Source organism: Sparus aurata, chromosome 4 (genome assembly GCF_900880675.1).
Source record: "Sparus aurata chromosome 4, fSpaAur1.1, whole genome shotgun sequence".
NCBI lineage: Eukaryota > Metazoa > Chordata > Actinopteri > Spariformes > Sparidae > Sparus > Sparus aurata.
In genome coordinates, this window is record NC_044190.1 from 24747177 (window position 1) to 24765078 (window position 17902).

The 17902-nt window shown below is 41.0% G+C and overlaps 1 protein-coding gene and 1 long non-coding RNA gene across 2 annotated transcripts in view; one reads left to right on the forward strand and one right to left on the reverse strand.

The window, feature by feature from the left end:
- The window catches only part of galnt18b (UDP-N-acetyl-alpha-D-galactosamine:polypeptide N-acetylgalactosaminyltransferase 18b), a 94085-nt gene extending 81108 nt beyond the window's left edge, over positions 1–12977 (reverse strand). The window contains exon 1 of the mRNA XM_030415096.1: positions 12426–12977. Coding sequence (XP_030270956.1) covers positions 12426–12663 — 238 coding nt within the window. The 5' untranslated portion in view covers positions 12664–12977. The remainder of the gene's footprint in view (positions 1–12425) is intronic.
- Positions 12978–13067: 90 nt separating this feature from the next.
- LOC115580584 (uncharacterized) lies at positions 13068–15589 on the forward strand. The gene is made up of 2 exons (XR_003983877.1): positions 13068–13312; positions 13817–15589. It is a non-coding gene; the product is annotated as an uncharacterized LOC115580584 (long non-coding RNA).
- The last annotated feature ends 2313 nt before the right edge of the window (positions 15590–17902 follow it).

Below are 17902 nucleotides of genomic sequence, written 5' to 3' on the forward strand. Positions count from 1 at the left end.
AATAAAGATGAAATAATAAGATAATAATTCAGAAATATGACATTAAATTATGAGATTTATAAGTCATAATTTTACCCAGGCTTTGTCTTTAAATGGCAGAAATGGGCGTCCATCGGAAGGACCATAACAGGGCAATAAATAAGTAATCAGTGCATGAAAGAGAAGTCAGTCTCATCTGGATCATCGCTTTAATTCCTTTTTAATGCTTTATCCCTCTAGTATGTCTATTAATGACCTCAGCAGTTATAAAATATTGGCTCCAGCACAGCATGCAAGGAAATGTTCCACCTTAAATGATGCATGTAGTTTTTGTGAGTTAATTGTTAATTGTTAAAAATAACATAACTGTGTGCGCGCATGCCAGCGCCCATCAAATGTGAAAGACTATTGTTTTAATGACAATGTCTCTCTGCAACTATTACACAAAGGATAAAAGGAATATCTTTTCAAACATTTGAGAGGCAGGAACCAGCATTTGTTCAACATTGTTCGATGAACAATTACTTCCATCATTTGTTAAATGTTTTCCGACCAAATGTTTCAGCCCTGACTAACACATCAATACTTCTGCAGAAGCAAGATCTCAATATGTGAAAGGAGAGGACAGCCTCTTCAGCTTCTCATGCAGTTTGTCATCAGCTTGAGGCATTCGACACTCACATGTGTCAGCAAACAGCGGATGACAACTGAGTCATGTGGAAACTTGTTCTCACCAGTTACTAAGATGCTCTCTGACAGCGGGTGCACTGCAACTGAGTCTTAAATCTTCTCTGTGCGGAAAAGGTTGAGTGGTTTGAGATCTTGGGAATAAAACACTTTAACGGCCTCTTCATTACACGAACACAATCTGAAGTTATCATCAGTGATTTAAACCCAAACAGAGCCATAAAAAGCTCACGCCTACAAGAGGTGAATCTCACTTTGGATGCTGGATACTCAGGTGCCTCCTGTCTTCTGTACATACATGACCTACACAGTAGCTGTGTAAGTTTACATATAAGTGCGTCAGTTAGATGTACCAAGCTTTTTCCCTTCTGAAAGTACGTGCAAACAAAAATTATTATCACAACCTGTTCGTTAAGAAATCTTCTAATCATTTTATTTTCATAATCTAATCTTTTATTCAGTCTTTTCTTTTGGCCTTTGTCTTCTGTAATTGTTGCCCCTGACAACAGTCTGAAAGCAGTTTTCTCCTTATGTTACCTTGGGATAGAAAGAGAAACCTTGATCTTTAAATGGTTAGAGCCTAATGGCCAAAAAAAAAGTAAAACCTTATTCTAAACAAGCCATTAAAGTGTTTTCCATTCACTCAGGCGTTTCACTCTGGGATGACAACAAAGAATTAAGGAATCTTTTCCACTTTAAGTCTCAGGGACCAAATTTCAACTACAGCATTTGTTAATCATTTTCCAGTGGACTGGGCATTCAAGCATTTTCACATTGACTGATTCATAAAAACATCTACACAATGATGTCACAGGCTGCCATGCAAGGTGCTGACCTGCTCATCAGGAGCAATTTCGAGTTCGGTATCTTACTCAAGGTACTTCAACACGCAGCTGTCGGATCTGGAGATCAGACAACAACCTTCCACCGATAGTGGACAACCCGCTCCGCCTCCCGAGCCACAGCTGCACCAATAAATGTGGCGGCCCCCTTGGCAATGCATGTTTCTGTGAATCATATGGTCGAACCGTCTTTATGTTTCAACATTATCTCTCTTAGGGTAAGAAAAAGATCATGTTTTGGCTTTAATTACAGGGTTTTGTCGTCAAACACGGCTGGGAAGTGTCCTTTGAGTGGTCTTAAACAGCGGTCTATCACTGGCAGCTGTCACACTTAACCTCCTCCTCCTGATACGAAATCTGGTTCATAGACATGTAATCCGAACATAACAGAATATGTAATGTGAAAGTGTTGAGAGCATATGTATGAATCATGCAAATTTACAATATCTGTGCTTTGTGAAAAGTACAGGGCCAACATTTTATTCAGGTGACTGGGTGTTTTGAATGTAAAGTAAAAATGCTAACTAAACAAAAAACAGAGAGAATTTACAAAACAACATCTGCCTGAAGCCGACTGAAGTTTTTTTGCTCTACTGAGCACACAAAAAAATAGCAGGAAAGAAAAAAAAAACATCACATCTTTTTCTTCTTCATCAGCGATGGATTAATGTTGAGTGACTGCTGGGAAAATATATTTTGACAGAAGATCTAAATTACAGTTAGCTTTGATGCATCTTGTTTCAAGGCTGTGGTAATTCACTTCTGTCAGATTCTCACACTGTCATCCATCTCCACCGCCCCATCATAACCTCACATCAACAACAGCTGACTCAATGAGGACAAATCCCACACTGACACTAAAGCCTACTGTGTCGTTGACAAAAAAAATCCGCTGAGACTCACAAATACAGCTTCAATCTGTCATTTAAAAACGTGTTGTTTCTGTTAACACAACTGTGGTGGTTTCAGAGGTTAGTAAGTTGAATTTGACTAAATTTGTTGAGGTGTTTGGGCTGTGAACAGATTGGCTTTGTGTATTGACTGCGCTCATGAACTGCACAAATCACAAAATTGGCATGTGGCATGGTGGTCCACATGGTTGATGAAGGCAGATCCAAGCAGCTGGCAGCTGGGCGATGTTGTGTGAACACAAACAGCCAGACAGACACCTAATGCACCACCAGCAGCACAGACCAAGGCCTTGCTTCCCCGAAGGTAGATTTAGGCTGAGACTATTGTAAGAAAAATGTACGCACCTTCTCGAGTGTTCAAGTGTTTCCCAAATACAGTGCCTGCAGGAAACACTTGAAGAATCGCTTGAAGGAACTCTTAGAAATTATTGCAGATTAGTCCAACCCACTCTTAGGAAAGCATTTTAAGAAACTCTAGGAGTAACCAAGAACCACATTTACTTAAATCTTTATCGTTTTGTTTAATTTTTAAACATACACACTTTTGTTCTTTGTTTAGCAACATTTGATGTAGAAGGGTTAATAAGTCTAATTTTATGTGAGTATGTGAAAAAAAGGATGTGAAAAATGATTTTTTCAATTCATCTGCCAGTTTCTGTCGTTATTGTGCCGATCAGCTGCTCAGAGCCGACTAGAGTCAGGTGCAGACCCAGGCTTTCTGGAGGAATAAACATCCAGAATCACATCAGATTCTGCTCTTCAATGGAGCCATTCACTGGTGGGAAGAGAGCGCAGGGATTCATTTTTAACTTGTGGGGATAAAAAGTGGATTTATCTTCACCCCTGTGTATCAACCTGACTGCAGCAGTGATCACCATTGTTGGGTGTTTCCTGTAATGTTGACTTCAGCTTCAACACTGCTAATATAAGCTGCTTCCTTTACTGAAGCTCCAGCAGGTGTAATGCTGTTACAGTGCATTTTATATTTATAGAAATATGTCTATTCTCTTTCTGGCAGAGAGTTAGATGATGAGAAGATTAATACCATGGGTAAATATTCAGTAAATATGAAGCCAGAGCCAGCGACAGGTTAGCTTAGCTTAGCACTTAGTCTGGACAACTAGCCTGGCTCTGTCCAAACTAAATCTGTCTGCCAGCCATATGCTCACTAATTAATACATTATCACTTTAAGGAGACAGGGTTAGAGAGTTGAGCATTTCACCAGTTAACGATCCAGATGTTTTCCTCAGAGGCGGGAGGAACAAATCAGGCATGAAAGAGGACTCTAATGGGATGCTCGTGTTGCTCTGTGTCTGCTGAGAGCAGGCAGTTATGTATTAAATTTGACATTTTCTAAACTATTTCTTCTCCAACTGGTCAGAAATTGAATGCAGTTGTAAGTTTTTCCTAAAAATATTCATAGTGTTTTTTTTACCGAGCCCCGAGCTCTGGAGTTCATACGAATACGTCACTGTTTATCAAAGCTTACAGATGATTGGCTTGTGGTTCACATAATGTAAATCTCATACAGTCACAGCTAAACCAGATCTCGGTGTGACTTACAAGGGGCTCTTATCATATTTTCTTGTGGCTGCGGAGAGTCAGTGGGGTAAAACTACAATGGGAACATTTGCAATAGTGAACTGATCTATTTAGTAGAGATTGTCAGGGGACGACTTTTCAATCGACACCCTTGTTAAAAGGCTTTTACATGACTAATTTATTGCCTTCTCAATTATTTTGCCCTCTGGAGTCAAAATAACTAATTGTTTTCATTACCAAATATTCTCCAGTGCATTCATATCCCCGTTTTTCAATAATTTCTCGATTTATTGAAATTACCACCAAGGATTTGCGCTGTTATTCCGTTTTATATCTTCCACTCCTCACCTCACACTCTCCCTGTCGCACAGCGTCTGTGTCCCTGCCTAGAGGCTGCAAACTGCAGCGCTGACAGATGAGTCAGACTCGTAATAAATCTACAGCAGAATGTTTATAGAGACCTCGGTCACAATAATTCAATATTTATCAATTATGAAGAACAGTAAAGGCTCTTCTGTTTTCTATTTACGGCCAGAGAAGCATCATCACTGCACCTTGAAGAATTCACAACAACCTTTAAGAGGGTCGGGCTATTAAAAGCATAAAACTCTCTACCTCTTAATGCACCCGGTGTCCTGCGTGGCTGCTTTCTGAATAAGTCACAAAAATTCTGCCAACGTGGCAGGATTAAAATATTCCCTTAACAAACATTTTTCTAATCACATCATTGTTTGACAGTCGAGATAAATCAGCCAGTTAATAAAAAACAATTATAGCTTGTCACGGATTTAGAAACAATTTTTTGTCCAATGGAGATTTTCTCTCGACCGTAAATACCAAACTCAGTAGAAACTTAACAAATAAGGTACAATTAAGGACATTTCCTTGCGGCTCAGCTGTACCATTTTTTTGGGTTTTTTTTACAGTATTTGTAATACTGCAATGACTGGATTTGTGCTTACAAGCTTGCAGTCCTCTTCGTCCGTGACTTTACCGACACATTTTAGCATATCTTGCCGTGTTACCACCCTCTGTTGACCAGCGGAATAGTGTGAAACCACGGTCAGGAATGTGTGCTGCGTCACCTGCATGCACACGCAGAGATCAAAAAAAGTGAACCAAGCTCAGAACCAGCTCCTTAATGCTACTAGAAGTCAAAATGTCAACAGGGAACCTTTTTAGCTGATGAAGAATGGGACAGATCGTACATGCCAAACAGCAGAATGTAAGCACTGTTATTGAGGGCATGTGTATTAGCCTGATGACGTTTGCATTTAGCTAACATATTTGCGCAAGTAAAATAAGGGTCTAAAATAATGTCTGTGTGGTTCCAAATACAGGCTGGGGGAAAAAACAAGAGTCGAGATGCTCCTGGTCTTTGTCATATAATATAAATGTATGTGTAATGGAGAGTTCCATCACTCTACATAAATTTAGTCAACAACATAATCCTGCCATTTTCTAACACTTTTCTGGATTACTCATATTTCAATGTCTCAGCCAAACTGTATTTTGTAGTAACATACAAGTGACATAAGATGGCAGTGGCTACATTTATAGTCCCTTATGAGACCCTGAGAACCGTGCAGGTCACTTCCTCTACAACACATTCTTGCAAACAGAGATGGACAGAGTACTCGACCCCAGTACTTGAGTAAGAGTACAAATACTACTGGTAAAAATGTTACAAGTACAAGTAAAAGTAGCTCAGTCGACATGTTACTCGAGTAAGAGTAAAAAAGTACTTGCTTTTAAAGGTACTTTAGTATCCAAAAGTACATGCTTTTAAATTTACTTTAAGTAAAAGTATGAGTAAGAGTAAGAGTAAATTTCTTATGTTTCACATTAATGAATTACTATAATTTTTTCTAAATGAATTTAAGGACCTTTTAACTCTTGTTTCTGAGAATTAACTCTTTGAAACCACCTGCACTGATGTGCTTGCTTTTAGAACCACAATGTTATATAAAGCCTGCAGAAACACCTATAAAAACAAATAAAATGAATGGGATCACAGGAGGACAGCAGATGTTGCAGATGCAGATGTTTATTAACAATCATTAAAACTGTAACCAAATGAACCTGCAGCATCCAACTAACTCTCTATCATTTAGCTAAGTTGGGAACTGGAACCCCCTCAAAGACCAATGTTGTCCCCAGACCACTGATTGAGAATCACTGCTTTACAAAAAACTACATCTGATGCAGCCATTGTCGCGGTTTTGTGTTGACAAACACAGTCGAGAGCATGGCTACTTTGGTGGTATCCGTATGGGGAGGGATGACGTATTTCCGCTTTTACGTAGATCCCAGTGGAGAGCGTGCACTGTGATAGGTTTCCTTCTTTGACAAACACAGCTTGTGTCCAATAGTTTTTTGGAAAAAAAAAAAAAAAAAGAGCAGACCTAGAAATTAACTCGAGTAAAAGTAAAAATATTTGTCTTGGAAATGTATTCAAGTAAGAGTAATAAGTACCAAAGAAATCTAATACTCAAGTAAAGTACAAATCCTCTGGATATGTACTTAAGTACAGTACTCAAGTAAATTTACTCTGTTACTGTCCACCACTGCTTGCAAATGCTTCAGCATTAAAGTCTTGTTAAAAAATGAGGCCGTTGTGTTCACTGAAATGCTGAAGGGCTTTTAATTTGAAATGGATAAATGAAATGTTGAACATAATGCAGTGGCAAAACTTAAACCAGGCAAACTGGAACAGATCAGAAAACAAGGCAGCTTTGTTTTCAAGTGTGCCCAAATATAGGCCTATTTTATTTATAAACATTAATTACTGTATGCATTTTATACATTCTATTGGGCATTGCACAACCACAGACTAGTTTTCATTGTCTCAATATTTTTTGCAGTCTACTGCCATCATCCTCTCCTGCCAGTTCTAACCTGTCCTGTCACTTCAGACGTCACTCTGCACTAAGCAGTCGTCCTCAGCTGTTCCAGCTGTTCCCCAGTCACCTGCCCATCTCCTGCCAGCACACCTGCGCCTCATCTGCCTTAATAATCAGCCAATCAGTTTGTGCCCACTAACAGGAGTCCTGTGACTATATGATGCCACAGTGGAAGTGTTACCCAATTAATTAACAACAGAGGAAGGACATCCCAAATTCCTTTTTCGAGTAAATATTCCTTGTCGACAAAACACATTCATATTTTACATAATACTTACATAACAGTGATTAAAAAACATTGAATTGGCACCTATAAATAAATCTACCACTATGCTGCATCTGTCAGAAAAATTAATTAAAAACAAAGAAAAAAAAAACAGCCAAATTAAAATGGGAAATTAAAAATGGGAAGCAAATATTGGAGGTCTCTGGATATGAAGCCCACTTCAAAAATCCAGATTTCAGTCAGCAGTGGATATTTCTGAATCAATATGTGGTAATTATCCCCGGATCACTTCGCGTTTCATATATTTTAAAACCTTAATGACACCCATTGAGACTTATCACATCTAATAACATGAAAAAATTAGAAAAACTGTGTATTCATCTTGCAGGATACATGGCTTAAAAATGAACAAAAAGAGCGTTTCAACTGCTTCTCTCCCAAAGGCCAAAGCACTTTAAAGCCACTGGATGTATGCGTGAGTGTAAATTGTACTCTCTGGAACTACATACCATAACATGCATGCACAAGCATGCAAAAACACACGCACACACACACACATCCATACACACTCATTTATTCTACTCTTGCAGTCATTGTTGCTCTGGTGTATCACATCAGATAAATATCCAAATATAGCTGTCCTCTGAGCATCAAAGTAAACGCTGATTTACTGAACTGCTCAATTGACTTGGCGGGTGGATTTGCTTGAAGCCATCTCGGGGGCTGTCGCTATCATTTGCAGCTAAATCAGCACTGTGTTGATGACGAGCTCTCGCAGGCCTCGTGGCCGTGCAGGCAGACTACACGTCCTCAGAGGTCAGCACAAGCTAGGAAACAAGCTGCCTATTCATGAACAACATCCCATTAAAACCGGTCTCTACTGAAACTGCATGTCTGTCATACCATACATTCATGCACACACTGTTAGCTCTTACTATAGGTTTAGTTTTCTAATGACAGAGATCCTGCACTGGCAAAATCATGATCAACCAAGTTAATTGTTTTACTAATCTGTCAAGCAAACAAGGCTTAAAAAATGCCCTTCTGAGAAGTATAGGCGGTAATGAATGAAGTGGTAGCATAAATAAAATGGACTTTTATGGACTGTTAGTCAGACCGAAGAAAACAAGCAAATGACATTAAAATGTGCATTGTTCCCTCCTTCTTTTGACATCTAAAAGGCTCAAGGATTAATCAGAAAAATAATGAAAACAATGGCTATTTGCATCTGATTCAGTTCTATACTGCCTCATTTGTCCCTGCAAGAGTAACTGTATGCAACAACTCGACCCCCAGGGCAACAGCTAAACACAAAATGAATGGAAGTAGAAGAAGATAAACAGTGTTCAAAAGAAACATGAATATTGTTGGAATTCTTCTAATATGTACATTGATAAAAAAACAGAAAACAGGCTACAAATGTCCAAATGTATACATACGCACAGTAACAGCTGTGCAAAAGCACCTCATTCACGGTACATGTACCAAATATGCAGACATAAATTACTCTAATAATCATTTTCATGTCAGATCCTGAGCAGTTACAGTCTACAGACTCCTCTGCGTTGGTATCACGAGGCAAAGAAAGAGCAGCAAAGAAACCCTCATGGTGGGCATGTGTGAACCTGCCCAGTCCAACTTTCCAATAAATTCTCCTCGGCTGACTGTACCTTCATACAGGGCCGCCGGTCTGTGTGCGGTTGCCACGTAGCTTTGTGCTGGTAACAGGGCACTTAACATCATCACGTAGATACAGCGGTGGAATATTTCTGTCTCCTCCCCGAGTGGGAAGCTGACACCAGAGACATCTCCCTCTGACCGTCCACGGTGACTCAGCTGCAGTAAATGTTTCATTCTCACATGCCCTAATGCTCTGCGCCGTGGGAGCTCAGACTGTTCTCGCACTGCACTAAAAAACTAAGTGCATGTGGCTGTGTGGATAGTACATCGGGATCCTCTTGAGTGTGCGAGTCACAGCACTGAAGAATGCAGGAATCTGAAGATGTACAATTCCTGCACTTGTTCAAAGATATAGGAGGACACTTTATTTGTAGGGAAGTCAAAAGTTCACTAATGACTCTGACTCTGCCCGAAGCTCGCTGACTGTTGATGCCGTCGGCCACTTACAGTCTCGGATTATGGGTTTATATCTGCAGCGGATGCATTCAGAGCAATTATCAAGGAAGCACAGACAATATGGCCTGCATGTAAAGAGAGAGGTCATTCTGTTGGAGCGGTTTCTGTTGTTGCATTTCACATCAGCAGTCTCCTCCAGCATGAGCCCCAACACATTCTGTTGTCAACTACGACGCCGAGCTCCCAGAGTATAAAAAAAATGACAAGCACGGAGAGCCGCTGTTGCCACGTCCTGGCTTTTTATGTCGGAGGTCTGGAGACAGGTCCACAAATCAAAAAGGAGGACAAAAAGCTGTTGCACTCACTGATGGTGCAGGCTGACTGTGCATGAGATCACGACAGAACGAGTGCAAAACAGTGTTGTTGTTTTTTTTTTCTGTCGCTAATTACAGAATGACTGGCCCAGTTTTAGACGAGGTATAAAAAGACCACGAGCCGCGGCTAGTTTTTACAGGATGAGCCGACAATTCTGTTCCTGTGGAGGAGTTAGATGAGAAGGTTGATGGCACATTCAGGTAAATGTGACACTACAATCGGTTAGCCTAGCTTAGCAAGAAACAGGTGGAAACTTGTTTTTTTACTCAATAATGCTGACTTCTGAGATACAACGTGTTAAATAGTGAGCTTTAGAGGTGCTGCAGATATAACCGGTGGAGATTAGTGTTTGACGAAGTGGCCCAGACTAGGATTTCAGGTAAATAACACAATGTTCAGGTGAATTATGCCAACAAACTTGAGCTCCTATACAAAAGACTATGCAGAAATTAAGCAAACCTTTAAACGTAAATTACCTCCAAGGCTAAAACATGGAAAAATCTGGTGTGTCTTTTATGATGAGGTAAGGACGGGAGACATCATATATAGGGGCAGGGACCCTGTAAAAGTTAAGTGGTGTAGAATCTGACCCCTTGATCCCACTGGGCACGTCTCTGTTACCTGCCGTGTGAAGCGTGGTTTTGTTCTGTCCTTTACGCGGCTTCATATCCCACTGGGAGCGTTTCAGAAGCATGGAGTCACATCTGCCTCATGTTGTTGACTTGCTCAGATTGTGTTTATTTTCTAATTTCTCCTTGATTGTTGTGCTTCTACTGAAGTTGAGTTGGCTACGTAGTCAAATCGTTATGTCTCCGACTTTGTTGTGCTAGTCCCCAGGCTGCCCAGGGTGTTTTATTTTGAAAATTGACCAGAAACACTACACCATTCTGCTGTCTGGCTCGATCTGCTCTGAGCAGATTGACGCGGCTGTGGTCTGCTTCCATCAAAAATGTATTTTGTGTTTTTCCACAGAGATGAGCTGAGAACTGCTTCAGGAACGCTGCTGAAACGTGCCGTGGCGCAGCGGCTGGAAACTCAAGCCCTGTCTGAAACAGCGGCGTAGGCGGGCTCAGTGGAACCTGGAGATAAGTCTCTGACACGTATACATATTGATTCTGGATGACTGAACATATCAAGACATATTACTTTTTCATGCTGTATAACTGACCTCGTTACACAGACAGAATTATTTTCTTTTTACCTTCAGTGCCAGGCTGGCTGTTTTCCTCTTATTACAATCTCTTCTTGTCAGTCGACGTGTAGCTCAGTATATTTATATATATAGAAATCTAACCTTGCATTTCAAGTTGCTTGAAATAGAGCATACAAAGCTCTTGGCGACTTTATGAGCTTCATACATGATTAAACTTGTCCTTAGTTATCTTTTATTTGAGATGAAGGCTTGCTAAAGTGGAAAAACATACTGTAAATCTTCCCAAAAACATTGCTGATTTTATAGCAAAAATCCAGCATGAATTACCTGCAACAGAAACAGTTGCAAAATGTACTCCGGAGGTAAGTCACTGGGGTCACATGAACAAAAGCTCCGCCCAGCAGACGCCTATGGGTGCCAAGCTGAAATGGAGACTGTGCCTCCAGGAGGAATGTTTACCCAAGCTTAGCGCGGAGCCTTTATTGCTCGCAGCAGCATAAGCAGATCTCTGTCTGCGTTTCTCTCACTCGTGCACCAGCTTCTGTGCCACTTCAGAGTGGGACCTGCCCAACACGAGCCCCCTGTGATGACAAGAATAGCTCCTTTTAAAGACACAGAGATGGAGAGAAATTAACTGTGTGTGATCAAGTGTGAAGTAACTGTACACCGGCGGTGGAGGAAAAAGGCTGGGGAGGAATTTGAGGAAAAGGATTCCAGACATTCCTCAAAGAAAAGAACGAGCACGGGTTAAATAATGTATAAGGAGCTGAGAATCGAACAGTTTCATAATTATACCCGATTAACTTTGATAAAATGAGAAAGTAGCTGAAAGGATGAATGGTCGGTCGGAGTCAGACGTGCACCAGCACGGAAAATGAATGCTGTAACTGTGTTTTAATGCCTTTCCCTTTAATGCCAGCACTGAACACTTCACGGCTTTCAGTGGGGATGCATACCTTTGTGTCACACTGGGGTTTTTCAGGTGGAGTGCAGGTCGACATATGAGGAGCTCTATTTTTTGCAACATTCAACATTCATATTAATATTAATTTAAAAAAAGGCACATGCATGTGTTTAACAGTAAAAAACGGCACTGTGCAGTTTTATAAACAAGCTTTCTTTGTTTTCACGTCTGAATAAACAAGCTGGCCTCAAAAGGACGACACAGATTCATACTGTTTGACTTTGTTTCTATGTGGCGGACCCTGCCACCTCTCTAGCTTCACACAGTGTTCTGGGAATATTATTTTCCTCTGAGAACAAGTTGTTTATTCAGTTAAGGAAAGAAAAAAAAAATCTGTATTTGTGAATTTGTATTATTGCCTCAATGATTTTATAAATATTAAAAGTCTGAGTTTGAATTTCTTCTCCAACACTGAATGCATTTCACTGCCTGTGACTCCGAGTCATTTTGATCACTATTTATTGTGATGTTATGAGGCTTTGGGCCTTTATTTTTTTGAATTTTCATTTAAGGCAGAATAATAATAAAATGTATCTTGCAAGCTTCTTCAAATGACAAATTATGATTGCTCTTAGTATGTGAGGTTACAGCCTCTCTGCCCCTCCTGTCCTCCATCACATCCTCCAAATAACCTGATCTCTAACAAGTTCCCTCTGTATCAGACAACACTATCACACCTTACTGTGAGAAAAAAAAGTACAACTTCCTCTCGCCGCAGGTGAAGAATTGATGGAGTTTTTTTTTTTTTTTTTTTTAATTTTTTTACCTTGTATGTGCTGGTTGACCACATTCTCCAGCCGATCGAGCCTCTCCATGATCCGAATGGTGTCCCCTCTCTTGTCACCCTCCAACTTTCTCTCCGCTAAAGGCATCGGCACCTTGATGTAAATGTTGGCGATGTAATTGGTGACCCATCCGACATAGAGCAGGCACACGATGTTGGTCATGCCGCTCAGGATCACGCATGTGGACACCAAAGTTTTGGTTCTCCTGGTGCAAGCCATGCCGACATCCCTCCATACAGCCTGCAGTATCCCGTCAAACCTGGAGCACGGGGCGACAGCCGCCCGCAAAAAAGCCCTGGAATAATGAAGTTATTCCAGGGGACTGTGGTATCCGAGGCGCGGGGCGTTCACTTGGAAAGTGGCGTGCGGGCGCTTTTTTGTTTTTTCTTTGAAGAAGGCAGGTTAGTGTGAAATATCTACAGGTGAAGGCTCCCTCTCTCGCTCCATGGTGAACCTCCGTCGGCTCCAGTTGCGTTTGAGGATCAGGGAAGCAGGAGAGACAGCGAGCATCCCGCCGCAGCCAATGAGAGGGGAGGTGAGGACTGACAGCCGCCCCTGCTGCACGCGTCCCCGCAGCGCACCGATTCACTGCGAGAGAGCGGCTCCGACCGCAAAGTGCTACAACCTATCGCTGTCCGCACAGTTTGCGCCAAGCAGACCTCAGCAGCGCGTGTTTGATGCGTGATTTCTCCCCACCCCCTTCCCTGTCCCTTGAGCGGTGAGAAACATCCAGCAGGATCTCTCACTTTTTTTTCTGGAGTTGCTGCTATCAGATGTCTCCAATCGGACGCGGAGGGGCTGATTCGTCCCGCTGCAGTTCTGGATCGAGCCAGAAGATAGAGACAGCGCGTCTCCACGGGAAATCAAGGTGTGGTGGGGTCATGTTATGGGGCTCTGCTCAGGTCCAGCTCACCATGAGAGACGCACGCACACACGCACGGACACATACATACATATACACACACACAAGATGCAGAGATGAGAGGCTTCTGCTGCAATTAGACCTGAAAGACAGATAGCAGGCAGAGTAATTACAGCTCAGAGGGAGACATTGCAGATAAAGTGAACAGCAGTGGTGAGGATCGGTCTGAGTCATTTTCAAAACTGTCAATTTCAGTGTTCAAAAGTCTGTAGTTTGGGGGGCATGCCAGCACCATGTGAGTCCTGTTGTTTTGTGGCATGATGTGATAACTGGATTTTAAATTGTAGTACTCTTCTGATGCTGAGAAGGAGAAAAGAGGCTCATGAACAAAGCTTGAAATGTAAAGATGTTGTTCACTCTCCATGCACCACTTCTCATATCTGCACGAATGCTGCAGAGCATCTGGGTTTTTTCGTGTCTGACAGCACTCTCTTTATTTCTTTTTTTCAGTGTACCTGAAGCCTGATGAGCTGTCATTCCTGCTCCTCGTTTTCATTTCATTTCAACCTTTGTTTAAAGCAGAAATAGACACATTTCCAACCTTTTCCCCCGCTTCTTAGTGTTTCCCAACCGCCAGAATACATTTCAGCTCAGAACTTTCTGGAAAGGCACAGATAAGTTAGAGCCAAAGATTTCTTCATGTTGCAACACTGTGCTCATGCTCTTGGTAGGTTTACGCACAAAAAGCACTCGGATAGAGCGGAGGGAGGAGAACATCGTGATTTGGCCTAAAATACCTGTTTTGGTCACGACGAACACAGATGGAACAAGGCCGGTTGTGTCGCCACAAAAGCAACTGAAAATGTCCTCAAGTTTCCTTAAAGATATCCAGTGAAGTGACTCAAGCCTTGTCGGCTGTAATAACACCACCAGACTTCCCCCTCCACCTCCTGATTCGAAAAAAGGCGATGATAAGAATTTAATGTGAATATGCCACGTTTGGTACAAATATCCACCTTGGGGAAACGTTAATTGCTGACGTTAAATCCTGGCAACAGGGCTACTGCTAACAGCCTGGCTACTGTCCAAAGCAACCGTAAGAATTGCAATTTGACCTAGAAACCCTGACCTCGGTGCTTTGAAAAGGCAGAGTTCGACACTGTTGTTTTAATAAGCGGGCAGGTTTTGTGGCGTGCTGATCTAGAGAAGGGACCCACTGGTGAGAGGAAACACGTATCAGCTGAGAACAGACTTTGACACAACACCGGCGCCGTCCGTCGAGCCAATGCCCGTCCGTTCACTCGCGCTCTACCTTCGGTTTTTTATCACTCTCCCTCTTCGCCTTCTTTGCCTCCTCCATTTCCATTTCCACAGTCGTTCCAGTCGTTCCACCGTTACCTGCTGACAATGACCCGGGGAAACAAAGCCTCTCTGTGTTTTGGTTGCACAGTTTGACCTTCATTTTCTCTTGAAAACTCAAGCCCCGCGGCAGGCCAAGTATCATAGCAAAAGTGAGGTTTATAGGAAATCTATCTGTACATGGATATTGTCATTTTTTTTGCAATCAGTATTTACTTAAGAATAATGAGTGGAAGCAAAAAAGTTAATCTATTGCCAGTTTTAGATTCTCTGAGAAATCACTGAGGGCGACGAATCAGCAAAGCAAATCAGGTAAAAAATTGTCACCACATGGAATACAAACACACAGATCAACATATTCAGCAGGTGGTTGACGGTTGTTAAGAGCAAGAGGTGTAAGAATACAAGACAAATACTAAAAGCTGTCCTTCCTGCTCTTCACCAACGTTTTTTTATTTCTCTACAGACATTTGTCTGTAACTGACGTGTCTTTAAGTGGAAACGGCTGTCTCTGAGCGACTGTCAGGTTTTTTTTTTCCCTTTATTTTCCCAGAAATTCTTGATTGTGTTTTGACAGCTTTTTTCCAGTATCATCATCACCAGATGATTATTTGCTAATAACAGCCTTTGTCATCCAATCCGCCAGACAGCTACAACTCAGCAGACTGCCAGAGTGAATGTATTATATTCCACGATGAAAAAAAACAAATGTTACATCAATATAATACATGAATTATTTTTGATGGATGGAATAAGCCGCATTATTATGTCTTCTTTGTGGCCGACTTCTATCGTACACCTTTATTATAGAGAATGTATGAAAGAAGAATTGGTGAGTTGAACTGAAAGCCAGGAAAACGCTGCCATTGAAAGTAAATGCTCCAATGTATTTCTGTCTCTTCGTATTAAAAAAAGATGCTCCAGGATCAGAAATTTACTCTAATTTATTGTTTTTTTCCAGTCAGAAAGCATCAGTGTTTTATGTGATTTGGTCTGGATCTTTGTGCTGTCAGCTCAGCAGCAGCCATTTATGGCTGCGAGATGATCAATGCAGGAACATGCTGCCCATTCATCTCAGCTAACAGACCTGCCAGGGAGCAGAAAGCTTGTTTTGTTTTTACTTTGCAATATGTAAAGGTTTTTTTTCCCCCCATATTTGCTAGTTATGTGGATGTAATGAGAAAGTTTTCTCGACACTATGAAAGATCAGTAAACTCCAGGATTCGGTGCCCTTCAGTTGCAGCTGATGGTATAAAGTGTTACTGGAAAGATTGTCATGCTGAATATGAGCCAGTCTGCCAGATTAAATCTTTAGATGGATTAAAAAAAAAAAAAAAGTTTGTTCTCAGCCAAACATTTTCCAGTTTTAGCTTCTCAGTGGTGAGGATTTTCTGCTTTTGGGTATTGTATGACAATATCATATAAATTAAATATGTTTGGGGTGGACAGAGGAAATGATTTGAAGAAAGCGACTTGGTGTTAAGAATAACTAACATTTCGTAGCAGTTATTCTGCCAGTTATTTTCACGATTAATCTATGAGTCATTAAAACAATTTCCAGCAGTCTTTGTCAGTCCCAGGTGACATCTGCAGGGTTCTTGTCCAAAAACTCAAACATAAAAGTAAACTCATGATAATATGTTTTATCTGTTCAGCACTTTTCAAAACATGGTTACAATGGGCTGTACAGGTCGAGTTAAAACATAAACACACAGTCAATATAAAAACAAGAAGACAGTAAGATGGTACTAACAATCAGGTTGAAAGCAACACATCATAATTAGTATAATAAAATCACATAAACTGGAAGCAAGGTGAGAGAGATAGAGGCCAAACCAGCAGCAGATGTATAAAAGTAGGTTTTAGGAGAGATTTAAATGAAAGTTCTGACTTTGCAAGTCTAAACCTAAGCTGTGGAGCTCAGCGCAGTCAGTTTGGGATTATCCAAAACAGCAAAAGCAGCAAATGCTCACATTTAAGAAGCTGGAATCAGAAGGTCACTCGTGAAAGTAAACAATTAATCTAGTCTCAAAATAGTTGGCCAGTCATTTTTTGTTGATTGACCAACAGATCAATCGGCTTTAACATCATTCAGCTCACCACCATAATCGCAGTGCTGTTCTGTGTTCGTCTAGTTCTGTTGTTTTCCCTTGTTATTCCTTGTGACTATGTGTTTGGTAAATATGTGCATGGATGAATACAGACCTCCAGCACCTCCTGGGGCATTTCTAGCTTATGGACATGACCTATTTTTTGTGTATATGATAACAAAAGTGATGAATGTTTTCCTTGTTTGTGCTTTGCCGGCTCATGATCGTCTTGATTTGAAGAGCCGCTGCATGTGACTGTGGAAACGCTTCCAGCACTGATTTGGATTTTCCTTTAATTGAAGGTTGCATTTTTAACTCTGTGTTACTTTGTGAATGTTATGTCTTGAGAAAGGTCTTTGTGACTGAAAGGCTGACCTTTTTTTTTTTTTTTTTTTTATAAATAAATCAATGCAGAAGTGACCAATCTGTGCAGGAATCTGTCTTTGTCATTGATGAGTCACATGCAACACTCACACCACTTGCCTCATCTCCTGTTGTGGTGCAGAAAATCAAATCCCCCCCCCAAATCAAAAGAGGAATCAAGAAAATTACTCACAGATTAACCCAAAATAATTCAAATCATTGTTGAGGTTGAAATCTGAATGATTTATATTTCTATGAATCACCTCCAACAAAGTCTGTTTTGATGGAACTGCACTGTGGCACATTGTGGTACATTGTTGACTGCATTTCCATGTTCGGATCACCTAAAATATGGATTTTTAAATGTGAGGAGTAGAAATATTTCATTCGAATCTGAGAGACGTTTAATTATTCTAATCAAATGTTGGATTAGTGCCTTCCTCTGAAGTTCAAATGGGACATGTAATGCAGCAAACATGCGCACAGTGTGCAGATAAACACGATGAAATTATAATGAGAAATTTATATCGCAGCTAGGTCACCAGACAGTCGCACTGAAGGACTGGATCAAAGATTAGCTCGTTCGCTGCACAGCATGATGTATGAGTGTCGTTCAGCTCCGGTTTCACTTTGTTCATGTTATTTTTGACCGTCTCCTATGTTTAAAGGACAGCACTGGAAAAAAAAAAAAACTTGTCCTTGCGAGTACAATCACTGGATGTCCAGGTTACACAATGTGTTGTCATGAAGGTGACCTCAAAGCCAGTGTGGACCACTGAATTGA